Below are 21,301 nucleotides of genomic sequence, written 5' to 3' on the forward strand. Positions count from 1 at the left end.
GAGTTTTTTGGAATTTGTACTCTTGTATTAGGGATGGTGAACTGGTAAGTATGATGCAAATATTCTGAAATCTGAACAAATCCAAAATCCTGAACACTTCTGGTCCCAAGTATTTTAGATAAGAGATACTCTATGTGAGAACAAGACAGCAGGTGGTTAAAGGAATTTCCACACTTAGGTTGCTTTCAAGAGAGACAAAAGTATTAACAGGATCTTAATCTGCCTCAGATTTACTGGGGAGCAAATGCATTCATATTTGAGGATTTCTAAAATGTTTAATTTGCCTCTTAAAAATGTTTTTAGTTAGCACCAAAAAAGACCAGGAAAGAGTATGTGATTAATACATTTAGTAAATACAAGATGACTTTTCCTTGTCCTGACATTTATTTTTAAATGGTATTGGATAAATAACATAAGTAGTTATTGTAAATAAAATCTGAAAGAAGCAGAGGAAGCATGATGTTTCTGAATCCTTTTATTTTTTTAAAGGACTTTTAAAATTTGAAACTACAAAACGGATTTCATACATTCTGCCATAAATAAAAACAAACAATAAGGCAGGACTCTACATAAGCAAACCAAGAACAATTGTTTTCAGAAAATGTGATAAAATGCTTTACAATCATAAGCCATCCAGTTTTTAAAATAAAACTGTTGAAAAACTCACAAATCTTCAAGCGGCACATACAAGACACCCTTGAAGAGGGAACAAAATGTGGTTCTGCCATTTTGTACTGTTCTCACATTTTTGAAAACCTAATTTTGCTTAGAGCATAGGTCTGTTCCATATTCTAAAATTCACACAGGTTGGTTTGTTTTTTCTCAAGAACCATGTGATAGAGGCACCAATGACAATACAACTTTGTTTCCAAGAACCTTGTAACAAAGCGTTGTCTCTTTTAAACATACCACTTGAGGCAAAAGGAATCCTGGACAGGAGTTTTCTGCAGAGGCGTTTAAACCCTACCGAATCCGCTTCTGCTGCCGTGCTCTGTAAATGTCATGAACAGGGGGGACAACGGCTCCCTTTTCTTCATCTTCATCTGAATCCTCGTTGGGCCTTTTGACGGCCTTGGTGAGTACTGCATTACTTTCCACGGGGCCGTTGCCTTCTACAGCTAGCTCTGGGGCCCCACCAGTAATGATCCTCACAGCTTCCTCAACAGCTATTAAAACAAAACAACAAAACGTAAAAACATATTCCACTATGAAAGGGTATGTATGTTCAACTGTGGATACCTTATAGTTTATTTCATAGCCTACTATTTTAGCAAAACATGGGATAGTACTACTGATACTAAATAATTAAAGAAAAAGACAAAAGCTGCTGTTAAAACTAATAATTTTCATAAGCCAAGCCTGATAGTGCATGTTCACATGAATAGAAAAGATAAAGTTTTATGACATTTTACTTAGTGGAATTCAATGTGAATAAGCCTCTCTCTGCCAAAGAGGGTTTGGGTAACTCCTGGGTTTCACTGCACTTCAAATTGGCTGGCTGGTTTCGAAAACTTCAGTGGCAGAGAATAACAATCTCTACTGCCTATGAGACAACAATGTGGAATGACACTCTGAAATGGAGCTTCTGTTACTTACTATTTGGTATCTTGCATCTTCGGAAAATTTCCATCAGTTCATCCACTTGTACAAAAGGACCCTATTTTGACATGAACAAATTTTAATCCCAGTAATCTGACACATTAAAGTAGTAGTAACTTTATACACAATTACTATGACCCACAGAGCCAGTATCTACCATGAAAATAAGTGAACAAACCTGGAAACAGATAGGAGGAGGGAGAAGTTTCATTAAAACAACAGCTGCGGGAGGGACTGGGAACACTCCACCAGGTACAGGGTGTAAACCTGGAGCTGTGAGAAAAAGAAAAGTATGAATCAAGTGGAATGGAAGAATTTCTACACAGAGCTAAAATCAAGTGACTTGCACATAAAGATCTTCCATGTCTGCTGCTTTGTTCTGGACACTGAAAATACTTCTAGGGCTTTACCAAACCAAAGTGGGTGAGACAGAGCAGTCTCAATGCCATGGCCACTGGGAGGCAGAGAAGTAGACAAGTGACTTTGTGTAAGACAACCAGGGACTGAACTAAAGTCAGTTTTTGTCAAAGAGTGTTTCTGAGTTACACAAGTCATTTGTTTAGCAATCCTGTTTCAAGTCAATTATTCAACAGTGTATTTAATCAGAAGGGCCTTGTTCAAAAAGAATCTAGAGAAGCTACTAACCCATTCCTAAGTAAAGAAACCAAATCTATCAGTGAAGAAAATTTCCACCAGCTGTTCAGGTAATCTGTACGTAGCAGCATTCCTTTTTTTTTTTGATACAGAGTGTCGCTCTTGTTGCCCAGGCCGGAGTGCAATGGCACCATCTTGGCTCACTGCAACCTCCGCCTCCCGGGTTCAAGTGATTCTCCTGCCTCAGCCTCCCAAGTAGCTGGGATTACATGTATATGCCACCAGGCCCAGAAAATTTTTGTATTTTTAATAAAGACAAAGTTTCACCATGTTAGTCAGGCTGGTCTCAAACTCCTGACCTCAGGTGATCCACCTGCCTTGGCCTCCCAAAGTGCCAGGATTATAAGTGTAAACCACTGCACCTGGCCATAGCAGCATTTCTGAAAACCAAGTATTACTGCCAGAATGGGTTCCTGGAATCTGGATCATTGAAGTTTTGTTTTTAGGACATTCTTAGTTAATCTGGTTCAAAGATTAAAGCTAAATCACTTGTCATAGTGATCCTAAGTCTAATAATTAACCCACAATTGAGAGACCATGTCACTTTACCCCCACACTTTGGATTTAAATCAACAAACAAACCAACGTCTCAGTACTGGATCTAAAGTCATGGCTTACGTGCTAAATGTCGTGGCTGAAATGGAATCATCTGCTGAGTGTCTGGTTTAGGGTATTCTGGTTTTCTATCCACTTCATCTTTCAGAACAGGCACTATAGAAGGAGCTACAACTGGGTCCGGAATTATAGCTGCTAGCTTAGCACGGGAGACATCCTGAAAATGCAGAACAGAAGAATCCTAAACCTGAAAAAGGGACTACTAGAGAATAATCATGCAATAACCTTGAGGATACAGTGTGAATATCTGGGTTAAAACCACAGAAAAAAAATGGAGACGGATAAGCAAGGACTCTAATGATGGTAAAGATTGTTACTCAACAAGGAAAGCTATTTGTTTCTAAGACTCAGTGTATCATAACTTTACCCCATACAAGTTACAAGTCATTAAACGTAGTGTTGCCAGGCAGGACATTTGTAGGACAGATACAAGCTTTTTTGGGTAGTCAGACTGGGAACCAAGTAGAGGCCAGGATAATTTGGAGGAAAATTCAAGATTTTAGATCTTCTGACACCTCCCTTCCATTAGAATTGAACACCAGTTTCATTAAATGAAGAAGCTGGATTAAGTGACTTCCTGTTTTGTGAAGGCATCACACCGGTTAAGATTTTGCTAATGCAATGAAAAATTATTTCCAATGTACTATTTATTACAGGGGACAAGGATTATTTACTGAGCAGACACTATTCATCAGGCAATTTTAGCCATTCTGTTTTTAATGAGGGAAATAGTAACATCTCCATTTTATAGAAGGGACTGAAGCTCACAAAGGTTTTGATATTTCCCAGGTCACACAGCTAATAAGAAGTAGAGAGAGGAGGATTGGGAGGGCAGGCCTCTCTGACCTCAAATCCATCCACAGTCTTCTTTTCAGTACACTAGCATTGCCCTGCCAGGGCTGAGACAAGATATGCCAAAGGAAGCAATACAGTCACCTATGAACAGAGGCCCTATCTCAGAGGAGCTCCTCTGCTCCAGGCAACCCAGTGTTACTCTGTCTGTCTAGAAACAAAAGAACCCCTTTTTGCCGCCATCAAGGGATATAAAAGCATTCCACTTTCTCAAAATTTGTTGAAATGCAGTTGGTGACATCTGGTATGTATTATATAAGCAAATCTAAATGGTAGACACATTGGGTATCGCTTTTTAAAAATCTTTCTCACAGATACATACATACCATACCACCCACCGTTAAACACAGAAGCACATTAATCCTTCCCCAAAAAACAAAAGAGTAGAAATAGAAATACAAGATGGAAAACATCATATTCAGGAAGTAGTTCTACTCCTGAATACTTACTCTCTCTTTTTTTTTTTTTGAGACAGAGTCTCACTCTGTCACCCAGGCTGGAGTACAGTGGTGCTATCTTGGCTCACTACAACCTCCTGGGTTCAAGCAATTCTCCTGCCTCAGCCTCCTGAGTAGCTGGGATTACAGATGCCCGCCACCAAGTCCGGCCAATTTTTGTATTTTAGTAGAGACAGGGTTTCACCATGTTGGCCAGGCTGGTCTCAAACTCCTGACCTCAGATGATCCACCCGCCTTGGCCTCCCAAAGTGCTGGGATTACAGGTGTGAGCCACCACACCTGGCCACTATAAGATCTTTCTTTTCTGTTTATTTTTTATTTTTTTAAGACAGGGTCTCACTCTGTCACCCAGTCAGGAGTGCAGTGGCTTGATCACGGCTCACTAAAGTAGGCTCAGCTTCCCTCCTGGGCTCACCTTGGCCTCCCGAATAGCTGGGACCACAGGCAGGCGCCACCACACCTGGCTAATTTTTGAATTTTTCTCTCTTTTTTTGGTAGACATGGGATTTCATCATGTTTCCCAGGCTGGTCTTGAACTCCTGGGCTCAAGTGATCGCCTGCCTCAGCCTCCCAAAGTGCTGGGATTATAGGCGTGAGCCACTGTGCCTGGCAGATCTTTATTTTAATTAACTGCCTTAATTTTCATTTTCATCTTGGAAAAGTTGAAATAGCTTTTTCTAGCAATTGCACAAAGTACAGTAAGTCCCTCACTTAACATTGTATAGGTTCTAGGAAACTGCAACTTTTAGAGAAATGATGGGCTAGGCGTGTTGGCTGCTGCCTGTAATCCCAGCACTTTGGGAGGCCAAGGCAAGTGGATTCCTTGAGCCTAGGAGTTTGAGGCCAGCCTGGGCAATATGGTGAAACCCCATCTCCACAAAAAAATACACAAATTAGCCAGATGTGGTGGCATTTGCCTGTAATCCCAACTACTTGGGAGGCTGAACAGGAGATCACCTGAGCCCAGGGAGATCAAGGCTGCAGTGAGCCATGATCTCACCATTGCACTCCAGCCTGGGCAACAGAGTGAGACCATCTCAAAAAAAAAAAAAAAAAAAAAGACAGAAACGATGTATAGGAAAACCAATTTTTTTCTTATCAAGGTTATAACAAAACCATGTTAAACACAAAAACGTTATTTGAGGACCCGCTGTGTATTATTTAGCTTAAAGTCAAAGTTTCTAAGAACCTATCAATGATGTTAAATGAGGATTTACTGTAGTCTTAAACTATCTTTGACTTTTCATTGAGAAGTAGTTAAAACTAGAAGCAGAAACTACTTATCCCTGAGCAGTAATCCTATGGTTCATACCAGGAATCTGCATCTGGCACAGAAATAGGGCTTCCATTAACAAAAATGTCTGAATATCAATTATGGGTAGTTTTTTCTCAAAATATTTTATCTGGATCAGACAGAGCAAGACCCAGGCTAAAAGAGGGCAGTGAGAAAAAGGAGAATGATGGTCAGGAACATCCTAATGGTGGTTGGCTTAAAGAGATCAACCAAGGACTTCTCTGTGAATTTCCATCTTAGTCTTTGTTCACATGTCACAGAAAGATTAAGAGATGATATAACAGTGGTTTTATCAGCAAGGGCTGTTACTGGGGCTTTGTAAATATTAATCTCTCCCTGTGGCCTGAACAGGTTCAGGTGCCAGATTTGTTTTCTTATGACTCAGTAGTCTGTATAAAAGAGTTCTATTCATAGATGAGCTAATTCCCCCAAAGGCCACTAAAGGAACACTGTTTTAAGAATACAAATCCCTCAAGGAACTTTATGGATTTAACAAGCTGTAATATTTCTTCATTATATCTTACAAAATATGCAACAGGAACTACATTTGGTTTAAGATCTGTCAAAACATATTTATCAATTTGATAAGAACTATTAGGAAAAAAAAGTAATACCTAAGATGACATTCAGATTTTCTTTTGTTTTTCTTCCCTCCACACTCCCTCCATCTTGCCCACCAGATATAAGATATAAGGCACTGACAATTTCAGGGACAGAATGAAACTATTAAATCCCATTTCAATTCTCATTTTGTTCAGCTACTTTGACACTCAGGATTTCCTAAACCCAAGGAAAATCTTTGAACTTTTTTCTTGCTTCCTGCAAATCTATTCTAAAACTAGATTCACATTTCAGAATTTAGAGTGCAGGTTATCAATGAACTCTTCTAAAACACTGGAAAAGTGAGGACACTCCACATCTTGATCCTAAGTACATACCTTATAACCAAGTGCTTTTAATTCACTTGCAGAGCAAGGATATAAATCCATGAACTTGTATCTATCTACTAGTAAAGCCGTTTCTTTCCCTTCATACTCTTCCTTGAATGCTGTAAACCGTCTTTTCTCCACTTTGAGTATACTAGCTAGATCACCAATATTACTTTCAAATGCTAGAAATCGGGCCCAGATTTCTCTGCAAGAAAAGAAATACAATCAATACTTTAATTATTCTGGGTTTAGGGCAGTGAGTTCATTTACAAAAACGCCTTAAGCTCTCTCTTTTTCCCTTAAGTTATAAAAAGTGACTTTTTATTATAAAGATTTTTAAACTATAGAAAAATAGAATAGTATAATGAATACCTATATACCACTACCTATATTGCTAATATTTTGCCATATTTGCTTCATCTTATTTTTGCTTACGTATTTCAAAGTAAATTATAAACCTATCACTTCAGTATTTAAGCCCATTTTTGAGTTTTTACTTATTTAGTATAGCTGCTGCTTCTTTGTGGTCAATATGAGAGACTTACCTTAGAGAGGATAAACTCTAGGTGGAGAAGTTGGAAAAGGAACCTAGACAGATTTCTAATTTCTCCTGAATAATGTGGCTTCATTTTAAGTGGCAGGAATTATAATGTAGAATACATTCTTCATCTAATATATGAATAGAAATATACTCCAAAATCTAATGATTACGCTATTGTTTCCCATTAACGTGGATCACTGGGGAAAAACTGGTGCCTCATCATTGTTCTAACAGCTAAAATTAATGCTCTGAGACTACTTAAATGTCACTATGCACCTTTGTACTAAAGTAATATATTAAGTGCCTCTTATATACCAGATATATGGCTATCACAAAAAATCCTACACTGGTAGACATTATTGTTAATAAGAAAGTGAAGATTGGTATAGCTATGAAATTTGCCATCTAGCTGGATATTGAACCCAAGACTCCAAAGCCTTACTATAATATTTCCACTGTACCACTTGACAGTGTTGTTCCTCTGTATGGTAAAACTAACAAGAGACAAAACCATAAGTCAGAGACATAATATGTAAAACAAACTTTGAATTTACAAGAGTCTTTGCTTTTGAGTAAGGGAGGTGAAAATTTCAGAATGCCTCTCTTAACATGTTAATATCAATTTCTAGGGAGAGAGAGAGAGGTATCTTTTTTGTTGTTGTTGAGACAGAGTCTCACTCTGTCACCCAGGCTGGAGTGCAGAGGTGTGATCACAGCTCACTGGAGCCTCAACCTCCTGGGCTCAAGCAGTCCTCCAGCTCCCACCTCCGCCTCCCAGTATCTGGGACTACAGGCATGCACCACCACACCCAGCTAATTTTTAATATTTTTTGTATAGATTGGGTCTCACTATGTTGCCCAGGCTGGTCTCAAACTCCTGGGCTAAAGTCATCTTTCCACCTTGGCCTCCCAAAATGCTGGGATTACAGACATGAGCCACAGTTTCTGGTTAGGGATATATAGTAAACAAGAAAGATGATAATAAATTGCTATGGCATCTCTTAAAAACAATTCTAATCACTGTGCAGAAATTTAAAAATAATCTTAAACAGGTATAAAAGTACTGCTGATAGGTAAAATAAATCTTGAGAAGGAAACGAAATTTCTCTTGAAACTCATACTCAAGCAAACATTCACCCCATAGACCACAATTCAGGTAAGAAAGCTGTCTTTAGAACCTGATCAACAACTTTTCACAATGGCTTACCCAGACTTCTCAGGAGGAAGGCTTCCAGATGTTAAAACTCGTTCAAACAAAACTCGGGTATTATTGTCCTCTAGGATATTGAAAAAGATTTTAAATTTTTTTTAATTCACTTTTACAATGCAACAATATTTTCATATGCATTATCTCACTTCATCCTTACAAAAATCCTATGCAGAAAGGTTTAACTATTATCACACTTGATTTTTATAGATGAGGAAACTTGAGCTTCAGAAAGATTAAGAGATTTGATCTGGCTCTTGGTGACTGAGTAGCAGAGCAGTAACTGCAAGCCATGTTTTTTTCCCTTCTAGTTCAGCCCTCCTCTACTATACTGCAGTTCTAATGCAAAACCATTTATAACAGTGCCATCTGAACCAGGTATCCCATTTGCCTTTTAAAAATAATGACAAGTACATATCTGCTGACATTAGTCAGACTACTGCTATTTTTTTAAATACATTGAACATGGAAGGATGGCAAACTCAAACTTAGAAATAATTGAGTTTCTTATTTTGAGGCACCAGGACTATGCTATATTTAGCTACTTTAACTCTTGCAGAGGTACAATATCTAGGTTGGCAGGTAACTATGGAAATGTAAATGAATTAAGAATTGTTGACAGAGGTGTATTAACTTTTAAGAGTCTCAGGAGGTCCTCTATATCTGGAAGTGGGAAAATGACACTTCTTGCTAAACTCTAAGTTATCTTTTAAAACTTAAGAATCTAACAGTAACAACAACCACTGAATCTACTACTAACCACTGAACTGTACACCTAATGGATGGACTTATAGTATACAAATTATACTTCAATAAAGCTGTTCAAAGGAAAAATTAACCCAGCAGAGGAGTTGTTTTTTATTGCCTGAGAGTAGTTATTCAGTTTATTACATGTCCATATGCAAAATAAAACCAAGAAATTAAATATATTAGACCAAAGAAGATGGTGCTATTTTTTTGGCTTCTATCTTCAATTTAACGTATTATACTTTAAAAAATGTTAAACAAATCTTACATTTTATCTTTTTCTGTTTTATCCCAAGCTTTGCTCCAGACACACTTTTTACCATTCCACAGAACTTTCACACTGCCTGCCTATGTGTTGTGCTCTCTGCCCGGAATAATGCATTTATCTTTCTTTACCTGGCTAACTACCACTCATCTCTCAAAATCCAACTCATGTGCCCTTCTCTATGACACCCTCTAGAACACTGCTGTCCATCAGCAATATAATACAAGCCACATATGGAATTTAATAAAATGGGTAAAAACAGGTGAAATTAATATATTTAATCAACCTAATATATCCAAATCTTATTTCCACATGTAATCAATATGAAAAATTGTTAAGATAGTTTACATTTTTTTTTGTACTAAGTCTTTGAAATCTGGTATGTATTTACACACTTACACCACAACTCATTTTGGCCTAGCCACATTTCTTTTTTCTTTTTTGAGATGGAGTCTCACTCTGTCACCCAGGCTGGAGTGCAGTGGCGCAATATCAGCTCACTGCAACGTCTGTCTCCCAGGTTCAAGCGATTCTTCCGCCTCAGCCTCCTGAGTAGCTGGGACTACAGGTGCATGCCACCATGCCCGGCTAGTTTTTATATTTTTAGTAGAGACGGGGTTTCACCATATTGGCCAGGCTGGTCTGGAACTCCTCACCTCGTGATCTGCCTGCCTCGGCCTCCCAAAGTGCTGGGATTACAGGTGTGAGCCACCACACCCAGCCCAGGCTATCCACATTTCAAGTGCTCAATACCTAATAGTCTAGTGACTACCATAATTGTGCAGCATAGCTCTATAACTTAAATTATACTCTCTTCTCTGTGCTTCCATAGTACTTCCTTCAGGAATCTATTACAGTATTTAGCACATTTTTAATGATCACCACCCTCATCATAACATTTATGGAATAATCACAACATTCTATATATAAGTGAAACACATGCAAAAACTCATTTACCCTCTCAACAGTCCTATGAAAGGTATTCTTATTATGACCATTCTGCAGATGAGGAAACTGAAGTTTAAGATTATACACCTAACCTCAGAACTATGCTACAGTGAAACATCAAATGATGATGCAATTATATTTACACATTGGATTCCCCCACAAAAACGTTTTTCTGGATCCTATTCATCTTGGTATTCCCAGACTCTAGTAACCAGAAGGTAATGAATAAATGTTTCATGGATGGATAGATGGATAGATGAATGAAAGAATCATCTAAGACACTGATTTTGGAAGACAATAATGCTAACACCAGATATCCTCCTTTTAAAAAAATAAAAATACATATACTAGTAACTATTCTAAAAAAAAAATCAGGAAAAACAATTTAAGATTTATGAGGAATATTAAATGCCCCACTATCTCATTTTTTGGAGTTAAGCCTTTTTCCCAGAATGTAGAATCATTAAGCTGAAATACAAAATCATATTTAAGTTTTACTCTTTTATATTATTTAGGTAAATAGAATGCTCTATTTTTCTGAAATATTAAAATTACTGATTTATACCTATGATATCTAATTCTATAATCATTTACATGACATATAATTGCATATTTCTTTCTTAAGCCAACTTTTAGTGATGTATTTATTTATATTTATTTATTTACTTTATTATTATTATTTTTTTGAGGCAGAGTTTCGCTCTTGTTGCCCAGGCTGGAGTACAATGGCGCAATCTCGGCTCACCGCAGCCTCCGCCTCCAGGGTTCAAGCAATTCTCCTGCCTCAGCCTCCCCAGTAGCTGGGATTACAGGCGCCTGCCACCACGTCCAGCTAATTTTTTATATTTTTAGTAGAGACAGGGTTTCGCTGTGTTGGCCAGGCTGGTCTCAAACTCCTGTGGCCTTGGGTGATCTGCCTGCCTCGGCTTCCCAAAGTGCTGGGATTACAGGCGTAAGCCACCACGCCCGGCCTATTCATTTGTTTTTAAATGTTTTTTAGAGACAGGGTCTTGCTCTGTCATCCAGGCTAGATGGAGTACAGTGGCGTGATCACAGCTCACTGTGACCTCCAATTCCTGGGCTCAAGTGATCCTTCCAAGTGTCTGAGACTACAGGCATACGCCACCACACCTAGCTAAAAAACCAACTTTTATACTACATCTTTTTTTGTTAAGAAATTACATATTGTGGACTGTTGTTAACTAGACTAAATGATATACATATATGAATTATCTAGCACAGTGCCTGGTAGGAACTCAATAAAGGATGGCCAGTGTTATTCGTACAACAGAATAGGGAAATAAATACTAAAAACCAAAATGTTTCTTTTTGAATCTTTTCCCCAGTATCCTCAAAGTGTTTTACTTTACTATTTGGGCATCTTTTGAGTTTGAGTTTTGGTGGCTAGAGGGTTTTTTGTTTGTTTGTTTTCCTTCCAGGAAACAGGAGATGATCTGCCCAGAGTCATCAGAGATGAATATAAACAACTCTGTGTCTCCTGACTCTGACTCTGAAGCTTTATCCCACTACTGATGGTACTTTACTGAATAAAGACAGTTCTGCAGAGTCAAAAAACATCTACCACTGCTCAGTAAATATATTCATGGTTGATATACCACAAGTATTTCTTGAGTGCCTAACAAGTGCCTGTCTGCTATGTCAAAATTATAATACATTCAAGAAGGAAGAAATCTAGCAACATAATTTCACATGGTTTAATATTAAGTAATCATTATAGATTCTAGAATCAACCTACCATTGAGGTGAGAAAGATAGTCAATATAGGCCAGGACATACTCTGGAATGTCTCCATATTTTTTTAGCCCCAGCTCAAAAATCTTAAAGGCAACAGATTTGTCCTACAAGTAAAGAAAGTAAAATACAGATTTCCATGAAATGTCAGATAAAAAACACTTAAAAGAATATTAAAATTATACCTACATATGACAAAATATGTAAGAATTAAAACAAATTAAAATCATGTTAAGTAAAAATTGCTGAGCTAGAAACTATTCAAAGGAGTTTAGTGATTAGAAATCACTAAATAGTGATTAATATAGTGATTAATAAAGCACAAATTAGAAATATAGTGATTAATGAAGCATAAATTAGCAAGTAGTTGGGGATTTGGATGATGCTCCATAAAATTTTACACAGATACACTTAGACTGCCTTTACAAAATGGAGCAATAAAAGCTTAATGACAGAAGCTAAAATCACCTTTCTTTTACGAACCTCAGATGAAGGAAGTTGTTTTACCTTTACACTTGTATTTCAGTATTTACCTTACTACAGTAATATTCCATGAGTGCTGCAGTAACATAGACATGGTGGCGGGTTCTGGTATCTTCTCTTGCTTTTTTAAATATCATTCTTCCAGATTTGATGCCTTCTGCTCTCCGTGCAAATTTCATATATTGGATATATACCTATGCAAAAGAAAGTATTTGTGTTCTATAAATTAGGCAGTATGTTTCCTGCATAAGAAAGCAATCCTCAATACCCAATAAATTAGAAAGTAGGAATTTAGATAATATTCTATTTAAATCCACAAACTAATTTTTTTCTGGTATTAGAGATGCATGCAAATTAATTTGTTTTTTTATTGAGATATAATTCACATAGCACAAAATTCACCCTTTACAATTCAGTGGTTTTAAATATATTCACAAGGTTGTGCAATCATCACCATTATCTAATTCTAGAATATGTAAATTAAAGTTTAAGAGTGAAAAGTGTGACACTACTAGAACATACTCCATTAATGAATGCCAATATCTAAAAAACTCAAGGGTTGCTTTAATACAAGCATGTCTTACAATACATGTTTTTTTTTTGAGACGGAGTCTCGCTCTGTTGCCCAGGCTGGAGTGCAGTGGTGCGATCTTGGCTCACTGCAACCTGTCTCCTGGGGTCAAGCCATTCTCCTGCCTCAGGCTCCGAAGTAGCTGGGACTACAGGCACACGCCACCACACCCGGCTATTTTTGTTTTTTAGTAGAGACGGGGTTTCACCATTTTAGCCAGGCTGGTCTCAATCTCCTGACCTCGTGATCTGCCTGCCTCGACCTCCCAAAGTGCTGGGATTACAGGTGTAAGCTACCGCGCCCAGCCTGCAATACATGTTTAACTTCACATTTTCTTGGTTTCTTTTTAAAAGCCCACTACTCTATTTTCCAAACAACATATAATAGAACTTCATGGATAAACTATGAGCCATTTTATACCCAGCACCTACAGAGTGTCCAGTACATCATGAGTATGCAGTTTTGTTTAGTGAACAAATGACTAATTAGTAGGGTCCTGGTTTGCCCAGTATTGATAATGTCTAGCTATATTACCCAGTTTTGATGGATGGATGGATGGACTATGAGTTCCTCAAGAAAAGGAATTTCATCTAGTTTGTCATTAATGTTGCTGGAGTCTAGCACAATGCATAGACTCCAGCAATATATTTGCCAGATATGTTTGTGGAATGAATTATAAGATGATGAATAAATGTAGGAATTATAGCAGTGGAATCCCAATATAAATCGTTAACAAGAAAAAGTAGTGTAGCTATAATTGACTTGAGGCAGAGGTTCTAGAGACACACCCACAAGCCTGTCCCCTTCCTCTCCCAATGGGAGAGCATCACTGCACTTTTGCACTTGGGGCTTTGAAAACCACTATGATAGAGCAGGATTTAGCATAAAGTGAGTTTCAGTCTAATTTCTTCCCAGGATGTCGGTTTCTCCTGCCTCATTTAAAAAGAAATATTTATTAAGCAACAATTCTGTGGCATAAAGTGGCTTCAAACCATGATCACAAAGAAAGTGTTAGAGAAAGTGCCTCTGTATCTATTTTATACTGCTGCATTAAAAAGAAAAAATTCTAGCAGAAAACAGTAATTGTCAGAGGTAAGGGCAGAGGGAAGGGTTATATCTACAAAGGGGTCACATGGGGGAATTTTTGGAGGATGGTGGTGTTTTCTATCTTAATTGTGGTGGGGATCCCATGACTCAATGTTATTTGTCAAGATTAATAGAACTATACAACAAAAACAGTGAATTTTATTGTATATAAATTTAAATTATTTTTTGTTAGATAAGACTGTAAAGGTGGAAAAAAAGATTTGTAAAGTTACTCACCAAGGTGGGGTCAATATCCTCAATTGCCAGAAGTCTGTTATATATACTGTGAACCTTTTCATACTTCATGCGACTCTAAGGTGGTACAGAAGAAGTGAATATCAACATATGGTCATAAATAAGCAGGATTTGAGCTCTAAGGAATCCAGCGGCTATAACCTCCCACCCCCAATGGCATCTCCATTGAGCATAAATATAGTATAAGCTGACAACTAATAACTGTTCATTTGGCATCATCTCTGTCTACCAAAAGCAATATGCCTGGCAAACAAGCAGCCAGAAAAAAAGTTCAGTCCTGCACTAAAAAATTGAATTATAAGAAGGCTCTAAACATTTTTACTTACCTCTTCATAATCTGCATATGCAAAATAAAGAAGCATATTCTTCTTCAATAAAGTGCTTATGGCTCTTTCATATATATTAGCAGCTTCATCACTAAATAATTTGGCATTATTCATATCCTGGGAGAAAAAAAAGAAAGCTCATCTTCAATAATTTTAATATAGTTGTGAGAGAATAAAATTAATAAAGTTACATCTACTTTATTTTATTTATGTGTCTAAGAAAGCATACATGTATGTACACACACATATATGTATCCACACACACACATACATAAACACATATGCATTTCTCGATTCTAAAAAAATTCCAAAAACTCCTTTCATTATTTTAACTTACAAAATAACCATGCAAGTACTCTAAATGATTCATCACTTTGATACGTTAAAAAACTGCCAGTTTATTTTAATTCTAAGGAGGTCTAATTATATGAGTGTCACTAAGATTCACATGAACGTAAACTTAAATTTTCAATACTTATGCTTTATTACCAAAATTCAGTTATATTTTTCAGTAAATCATTGCTATATCAAAACCACAAAAATATCAAAGTGGGGATAGGGAAGGAACACTTACTCCCTTTTCTGCGAGCAGTTTACTTGACTGCTCAAGATACTGGGCAGCTTCATACCAAATATCAGGGTGATGGCCCAGCACAAGCAGGCACTGTTCATAAGCAAACATAACTAAGGGAAGAAATTAACAAACAATATTCAATTAAAATAATTATTATTTGTAAAACTATCAATGTAAATATCATAACCAAATTAGGCTCCTCAAAAATTAATGATAATTAGAAATAAAAAGCTTTAGTGATTTCTGGCACCATCATCCATCCAAGTTCCCTCCATCTATCCATCACTTATTAATTTTTTTTATTTTTGGAAGCAGGGTCTCTGTCACGTAGGCTGGAGTGCAGTGGCACAAATATGGTTCACTGCAGCCTCGACCTCCTGGGCTCAAGTGGTTTTCCTGCCTCAGCCTCCCAAGTAGCTGAGACCAGGTGTGTGCCACCACATCTGGCTTATTTTTAAAAATCTTGTGGCCAGGTGCGGTGGCTCACATCTGTAATCCCAGCACTCTGGGAGGCCGAGGCAGGCGGATCATAAGGTCAGGAGATTGAGACCATCCTGGCTAACATGGTGAAACCCTGTCTCTACTGAAATACAAAAAATTAGCCAGGCATGGTGGTGGGTGCCTGTAGCCCCAGCTACTCTGGAGGCTGAGGCAGGAGAATGGCATGAACCCGGGAAGCACAGCTTGCAGTGAGTGGAGATCACGCCACTGCACTCCAGCCTGGGCGACAGAGCAAGACTCCATCTCAAAAAAAAAAAAAAAAATCTTGTTTAGAGATGGGGTTTCACCATGTTGCCAAGGCTTGTCTTGAACCCCTGGGCTCAAGCAATCCTCCCGCCTCAGCCTCCCAAAGTGCTGGGATTACAGATGTGAGCCACTGCACCCAGCCTAAGTTAATACTTATTGAGCACCAACTATATGCCAGGGAATGTGGAAGGCACGGTGAATATACCAGTGAGTAAGACTTCCTATATTCAAGAAGTCTGCAGTATATGGGGAGGACAGACAGAAAGCAAAGATCAAAAGGATTATGATGATGAAAGTACAGTATACTCTGAAAACTTACAGCAGCAGGACTTAACATAGTTTAGGGGCTCAAGAAAGGCTTCACTAAGGAACTGACATCTAGCACAACACCTGAAGAAGGGATGAAGCTGGTCAGAGGCAAATAAGTGAAGTGGAGTAAGGATGGGGTAGATACAAAAAAAGTGGGCAAAGGAAACAATATTTGCAAAGACCTGCAAGTAAGACAGCAAGGCAACAGCAAGGCAAGATTGAGGAATTCAATAAAGCTCCAAATTAAGAGTCTGGCACTGACAGAGTAGTTTGTATCAGACCAACCCTCAGCAAGTAAAAATTATAAACAAACAAACAAAACACAAATACAAAAGCAACTATCTAAATGTACTGGAAATGACCAAAAGAAGCAGAAATCAGGAGATTGAGACCTTAAAAAGACAGAACAACACTAGGTGAGATCCATATTTAAATATGGCTTTTCCCTTCAAACACATGCCCATGTTGTGCACTTCTGGGATAGCTAGAACTCAAGTCAAATGCTGCAGTCTTACTGTCTTGAAGTAACATGGAGTTCTGGCCTATGAGAGCAGCTGGAAATTGAGGAGACATCCCCAAAAGGAGAAAGCCAGATCCTGAAAATCTGGGCATAAATGTTCTCAAATCCTCAGCTGATCCCTAAAATGTACATACACAGGGAAGAATACAAACAGACCAGCAGAAAACAAAGCTGGAAGGCAGAAAGAGTTAAATAGATACCTCAGCAACTAAGGGAGATGAAGTTTAGAATTTGAGTCCCATCCAATTAGATGGTTGGGGTAAACACCTTAGACTTTTCATTGTCTTAGGAGTAAAGACTATGTCCCAAGAATAAGGTATTTAATCTGAGATTAATGGTAAAACTAAAACAGACCTGTCTTCATAGTATAAAACTAAGCCTCCACAAAGTCCAAGTAATCTGACAGTAATATTTAACTTCCTCCTAAAATAAAACATTCTTCAGAGGAAGATGACAGAATCTACAGTCTTTACAATGTTTCATTTGTACATTTGTACAATATCTAAAAGAAAAAATTTAAACAGGAAATAGGGAAATGTAAACCACAGTCAAGAGAAAAAGCAATCAAAGAAAATAAACTCCATGGTGGTTGAAGGCCCAGATGTTGGAATTGGCAGATGAGGACTTTATAACTACTATTATAAATACGTTCTAAGAAACAAAGAAAAAGATGGTAATGAACACACAAGGAATCTCAACTAAGAAATGGACACCATAAAAAAGAAATATAAAAAATAAAAAATTTCTAAAATGGAAATTTATAGAATTGAAAAATATAGTATCTGAAATACAGCGTTCACTGGATGGGCTTAATTGCAGACTGCATATGATGAAAACAAAGGTTCAGTGAATATGGAGATAGATCTATAGGAATTATTGAATCTGAAGAACAAAAGAAAAAAAGATTAGGGGTAAGAAAATTTTAGTAACCTATGGGGATACCAAGTGGCCTAACATACATGTAACTGAAGTCCCATGAGGGTTAATCTTGTTACCTCTTTTTGTTATAAGGGTCTGATCCTCTGTACGAAGAGGGTTGCTCTTTTCCCACTGTATATATTTCTTCCACATATCTACTTGTTGAGCTTCTTGAGGAGTATTCTGAGGAGGCACCGAGGGAGCATTACGGTCCAAGCCTTTCATTACTGTCTCATATTCCTAGACAACAAGGATTTAGAATTCTTTGGTGAGCCAGGAACAACTGAGATATATGGGGGATGGGGTAGATCAGTTTGGAAGACTGTTCAAAATGCCTACTTTTTCCAAATACCACTTTGTTAATATAACCTAAAAACTATTTAAGAGTAGAGAGAAAGATAAGAGTATTACCCACTCAAGAACAGGTTCCCAGGAGTGGGTAAACAAAACACCCATGGGCCCTCTCTATAAGTGATCTAGGAGGTTACTTTCCAGGATGTAAGAGTTGACAGATCAATAAGATTGAAGATCTGGTGGCATTATTATTGCCATCTTTGGAGAAACTGTCTTTTAAAATTTCAATAGTTTGTATTAATAGGCTATTTTTCCTAACTTCCAAGAGTGTCAATGAATAGAAAGGTATGCACACAATCAAAATGTGTCCCTGAGAGCTATGTTATTAGACCACAGAGTAATACGATATTCAGACGAACCCAAATAATAGAGGGAAAAGAATTACTTCATCAATTCTAAGTAGAGCCTTGTCTCTCTCTATGTCTTCTGTTTCCATATTTTAAAAAACAATTTCTTCTAAACCCAATTTATTATATTTTGTTCTTACAAAGAGAGATTTCATTTCAAATATGTCATCTCCTCAGACTTTGCAATTAATTGCTGTTAAGATTGCTAATGACTGAAAATATCAAGAGTAATACCAGACAGGGAAAGCTCTGCTGTAAACAACAGACTCATAATAATCATTAAAATAGCCTGATGGAATTCCATACCTTTGCTACACGTCTAGCATTCATATAATCTCTACTCCGATCTTCAATCATTTTTTTAGCTAAATGAATATTGATACCCTAGAAAAAAACAAAAATATTTTAAAATTAAGTATAGTTTCTTAAAAATTAGCACAATACAGTTAATTTATTCATTTACTAAATAACTTTAAATTTTTATTTTAAAAGATTTCTTGTTTAATAAAGGTTCATACAGCTCATGAAAAGCAGGGAAAAAAGGTTCAATCACATTATACATTTCCAAGATCAAGGAGGATGTGCTTATGTCTTATGAGCTGGCAGTAAGTTTCCATTTATCAGGAACTTTTAAAGATAGAATCATTTGAAAAGGCTCAATAATTTCATATAAGATTCTACTGAAAAAAAAATGACATGGCTCATGCCTGTAATCTTAGCACTTTGGGAGGCCAAGTTGGGTGGATCACTTGAGGTCAGGAGTTCATGACCAGCCTGGCCAACATGGTGAAACCCTGTTTCTACTAAAAATACAAAAAAATTAGCTGGGTGTGGTGGTGTGCGCCTGTAATCCCAGCTACTTGGGAGCCTGAGGCAGGAGAATTGCTTGAAATGGCGAGGCAGAGGTTGCAGTGAGCTGAGATCGTACTATTGCACTCCAGCCTGGGCGACAGAGCGAGACTCCGTCTCAAAGAAAAAAAAAATATGTACAGATTCATCTGGGTGAATAGCCATGGCTTGACTTTGATAGCCCTTTTCTTTTTCTTTTTTATAGACAGAGTCTTCCTCTGTCACCCAGGCTAGAGTGCAGTGGTGCCATCCTAACTCACTGGAACCTTGAACTCCTGGGCTCAAGTAATCCTCTTGCCTCAGACATAGGACTACAGGTGTGCCCTGCCAGGTCTGGCTAATTAAAAAAATTGTTTTTGTTGAGACATAGTCTTGCTATGTTGCCTGGGCTGGCCTCAAACTCCTGGCCTCAGGCAATCCTCCCACTTCAGCCTCCCAAAGTGCTGGGATTACAGGCATTAGCCATCACACCTGGCTAATAGCCCTTTTCAAACTAGTTCTGTTGTATAACACTTTTTAAAAAGACAAACAGAAGTAGCAAGGAAAGATAAACATTACCACTCAGTGAGTACTCCAAGGATTCTAAGACCCTTTCAGGGAGTCCATGAGATCAAAATAGTTGTCATTATAACACTAACACATTATTTGCCTCTCTCATAAAATACAGGAGTTTTACAGAGGCTACGTGACATTTAGTATTATAACACACTAAATGGAAGCAGATATGAAAATCCAGCTGTTTTCTATTAAACTAGATATGAAAGAGATTTGTGAAAATATAAAACAATGCCACTCTTCTCACTACATTTTTTGTTTTGGAAAATACAGTTTTTGGCCAGGCATGGTGGCTCGTGCCTGTAATCCCAACATTTTGGGAGGCCGAAGCGGGCTAATTGCTTGAGCTCAGGAGTTCAAGGCCAGCCTGAGCAACATGGAGAAACCCCATCTCTACAAAAAATTAGCTTGAGAGTGGTGGCGCATGCCTGTAGTCTTAGCTACCTGGGAGGCTGAGGTGGGAGAATCACCTGAGCCCAGGAAGTTGAGACTGCAATGAGCTGTGATTGTGCCACTGCATTCCAGCCTCGGTGACAGAGTAAGACCCTGTCTCAAAAAAATAAAAATAAAAAATTCTTTGTGATCCTCAATAACTGTTAAAATCCAAAAACCATAAAGTTTGGAAACCACAGCTGATGCCTGTGAGGGAACAATTTCACTACCCTATATAGTTCTTCCAAATCACAATATACATACGAAAAACTTTCTTTTTTTCTCTTTAGAGACGGGCTCTCACCATCTTGCCCAGGCTGGTCTCAAACTACTGGGCTCAGGCAATCCTTCCATCTCGGCCTCCCAAAGCACTGGGATTACAAGTGTAAGCCACCATGCCCAGCCAAGGAACTTCCTTTTAATGCTAGAGCTTATTTGGCATGTGTATTTATGTATTCAGATTGATTAGCTCAGTTATTAAAAGTAGATACCAATAACACAAAGATCTTGGATTGTAGCCACACACTTCACAAATTCAAACCAATCATCACATCACTGTAATCAGGTGAAAAAGGTGCACAGCAACTAAAAAATAATTCCCAAAAGGTACTATTGGAAACATAATTCCCAAAAGGTATTGTTTTATAGGTCAATGACAATGTGTATGTGTGTGTATGAATGTGTGGATATGGCTTAGCAAAGAATAAAAATAGTTTTATAAGAACTATTGTTCTTCAGAGTATCCTCTAAAAAATAACACTATATGGAGACTCTCAAACCTTGCAAAAACATTATAGTGCTTTCATTACAATCAATAAAAAAAGTGTAACACTGATACAGAAAGGCTATAATCTACAAATCCACAATGCATAAAAATTAAAATGGCTTGGTTTATAATAAAAAACTACTCTGACCTAATTTACCTCTTCATACTTGTTATAGTCTCTCCAGAGCTGTTCAATGTTGATCATCGGATTAACACAACCTCGTTGATAAACTCTTCGGACAGCTGTTATTCTTTGATTTTCTGCGTAAGATCCTACAGCTTCCCTGAGATTGGATAAGAAATGCCATCAATTATATTATAACCAAATCTCATTCAACCCAGTAATCT

The 21,301-nt window shown here is 37.6% G+C and overlaps 1 protein-coding gene across 2 annotated transcripts in view; it reads right to left on the reverse strand.

Moving 5' to 3' along the window:
• Positions 1-460: 460 nt before the first annotated feature.
• Positions 461-21,301, reverse strand: part of CSTF3 (cleavage stimulation factor subunit 3) — a 76,737-nt gene continuing 55,896 nt past the window's right edge. For both annotated transcript variants that reach the window (XM_031015928.2, XM_055356545.2), the window contains 14 exons: positions 21,111-21,237; positions 18,658-18,735; positions 17,728-17,890; positions 15,157-15,266; positions 14,583-14,699; positions 14,239-14,313; positions 12,395-12,538; positions 11,866-11,968; positions 8,150-8,219; positions 6,411-6,606; positions 2,872-3,025; positions 1,778-1,872; positions 1,597-1,657; positions 461-1,166 (listed from right to left, as the gene is read on the reverse strand). In XM_031015928.2, the coding sequence (XP_030871788.1) occupies positions 964-1,166; positions 1,597-1,657; positions 1,778-1,872; positions 2,872-3,025; positions 6,411-6,606; positions 8,150-8,219; positions 11,866-11,968; positions 12,395-12,538; positions 14,239-14,313; positions 14,583-14,699; positions 15,157-15,266; positions 17,728-17,890; positions 18,658-18,735; positions 21,111-21,237 (1,696 nt within the window). In that variant the 3' untranslated portion in view covers positions 461-963. The remainder of the gene's footprint in view (positions 1,167-1,596; positions 1,658-1,777; positions 1,873-2,871; positions 3,026-6,410; positions 6,607-8,149; positions 8,220-11,865; positions 11,969-12,394; positions 12,539-14,238; positions 14,314-14,582; positions 14,700-15,156; positions 15,267-17,727; positions 17,891-18,657; positions 18,736-21,110; positions 21,238-21,301) is intronic.

This window comes from Gorilla gorilla, chromosome 9, assembly GCF_029281585.2.
Source record: "Gorilla gorilla gorilla isolate KB3781 chromosome 9, NHGRI_mGorGor1-v2.1_pri, whole genome shotgun sequence".
Lineage (NCBI taxonomy): Eukaryota > Metazoa > Chordata > Mammalia > Primates > Hominidae > Gorilla > Gorilla gorilla.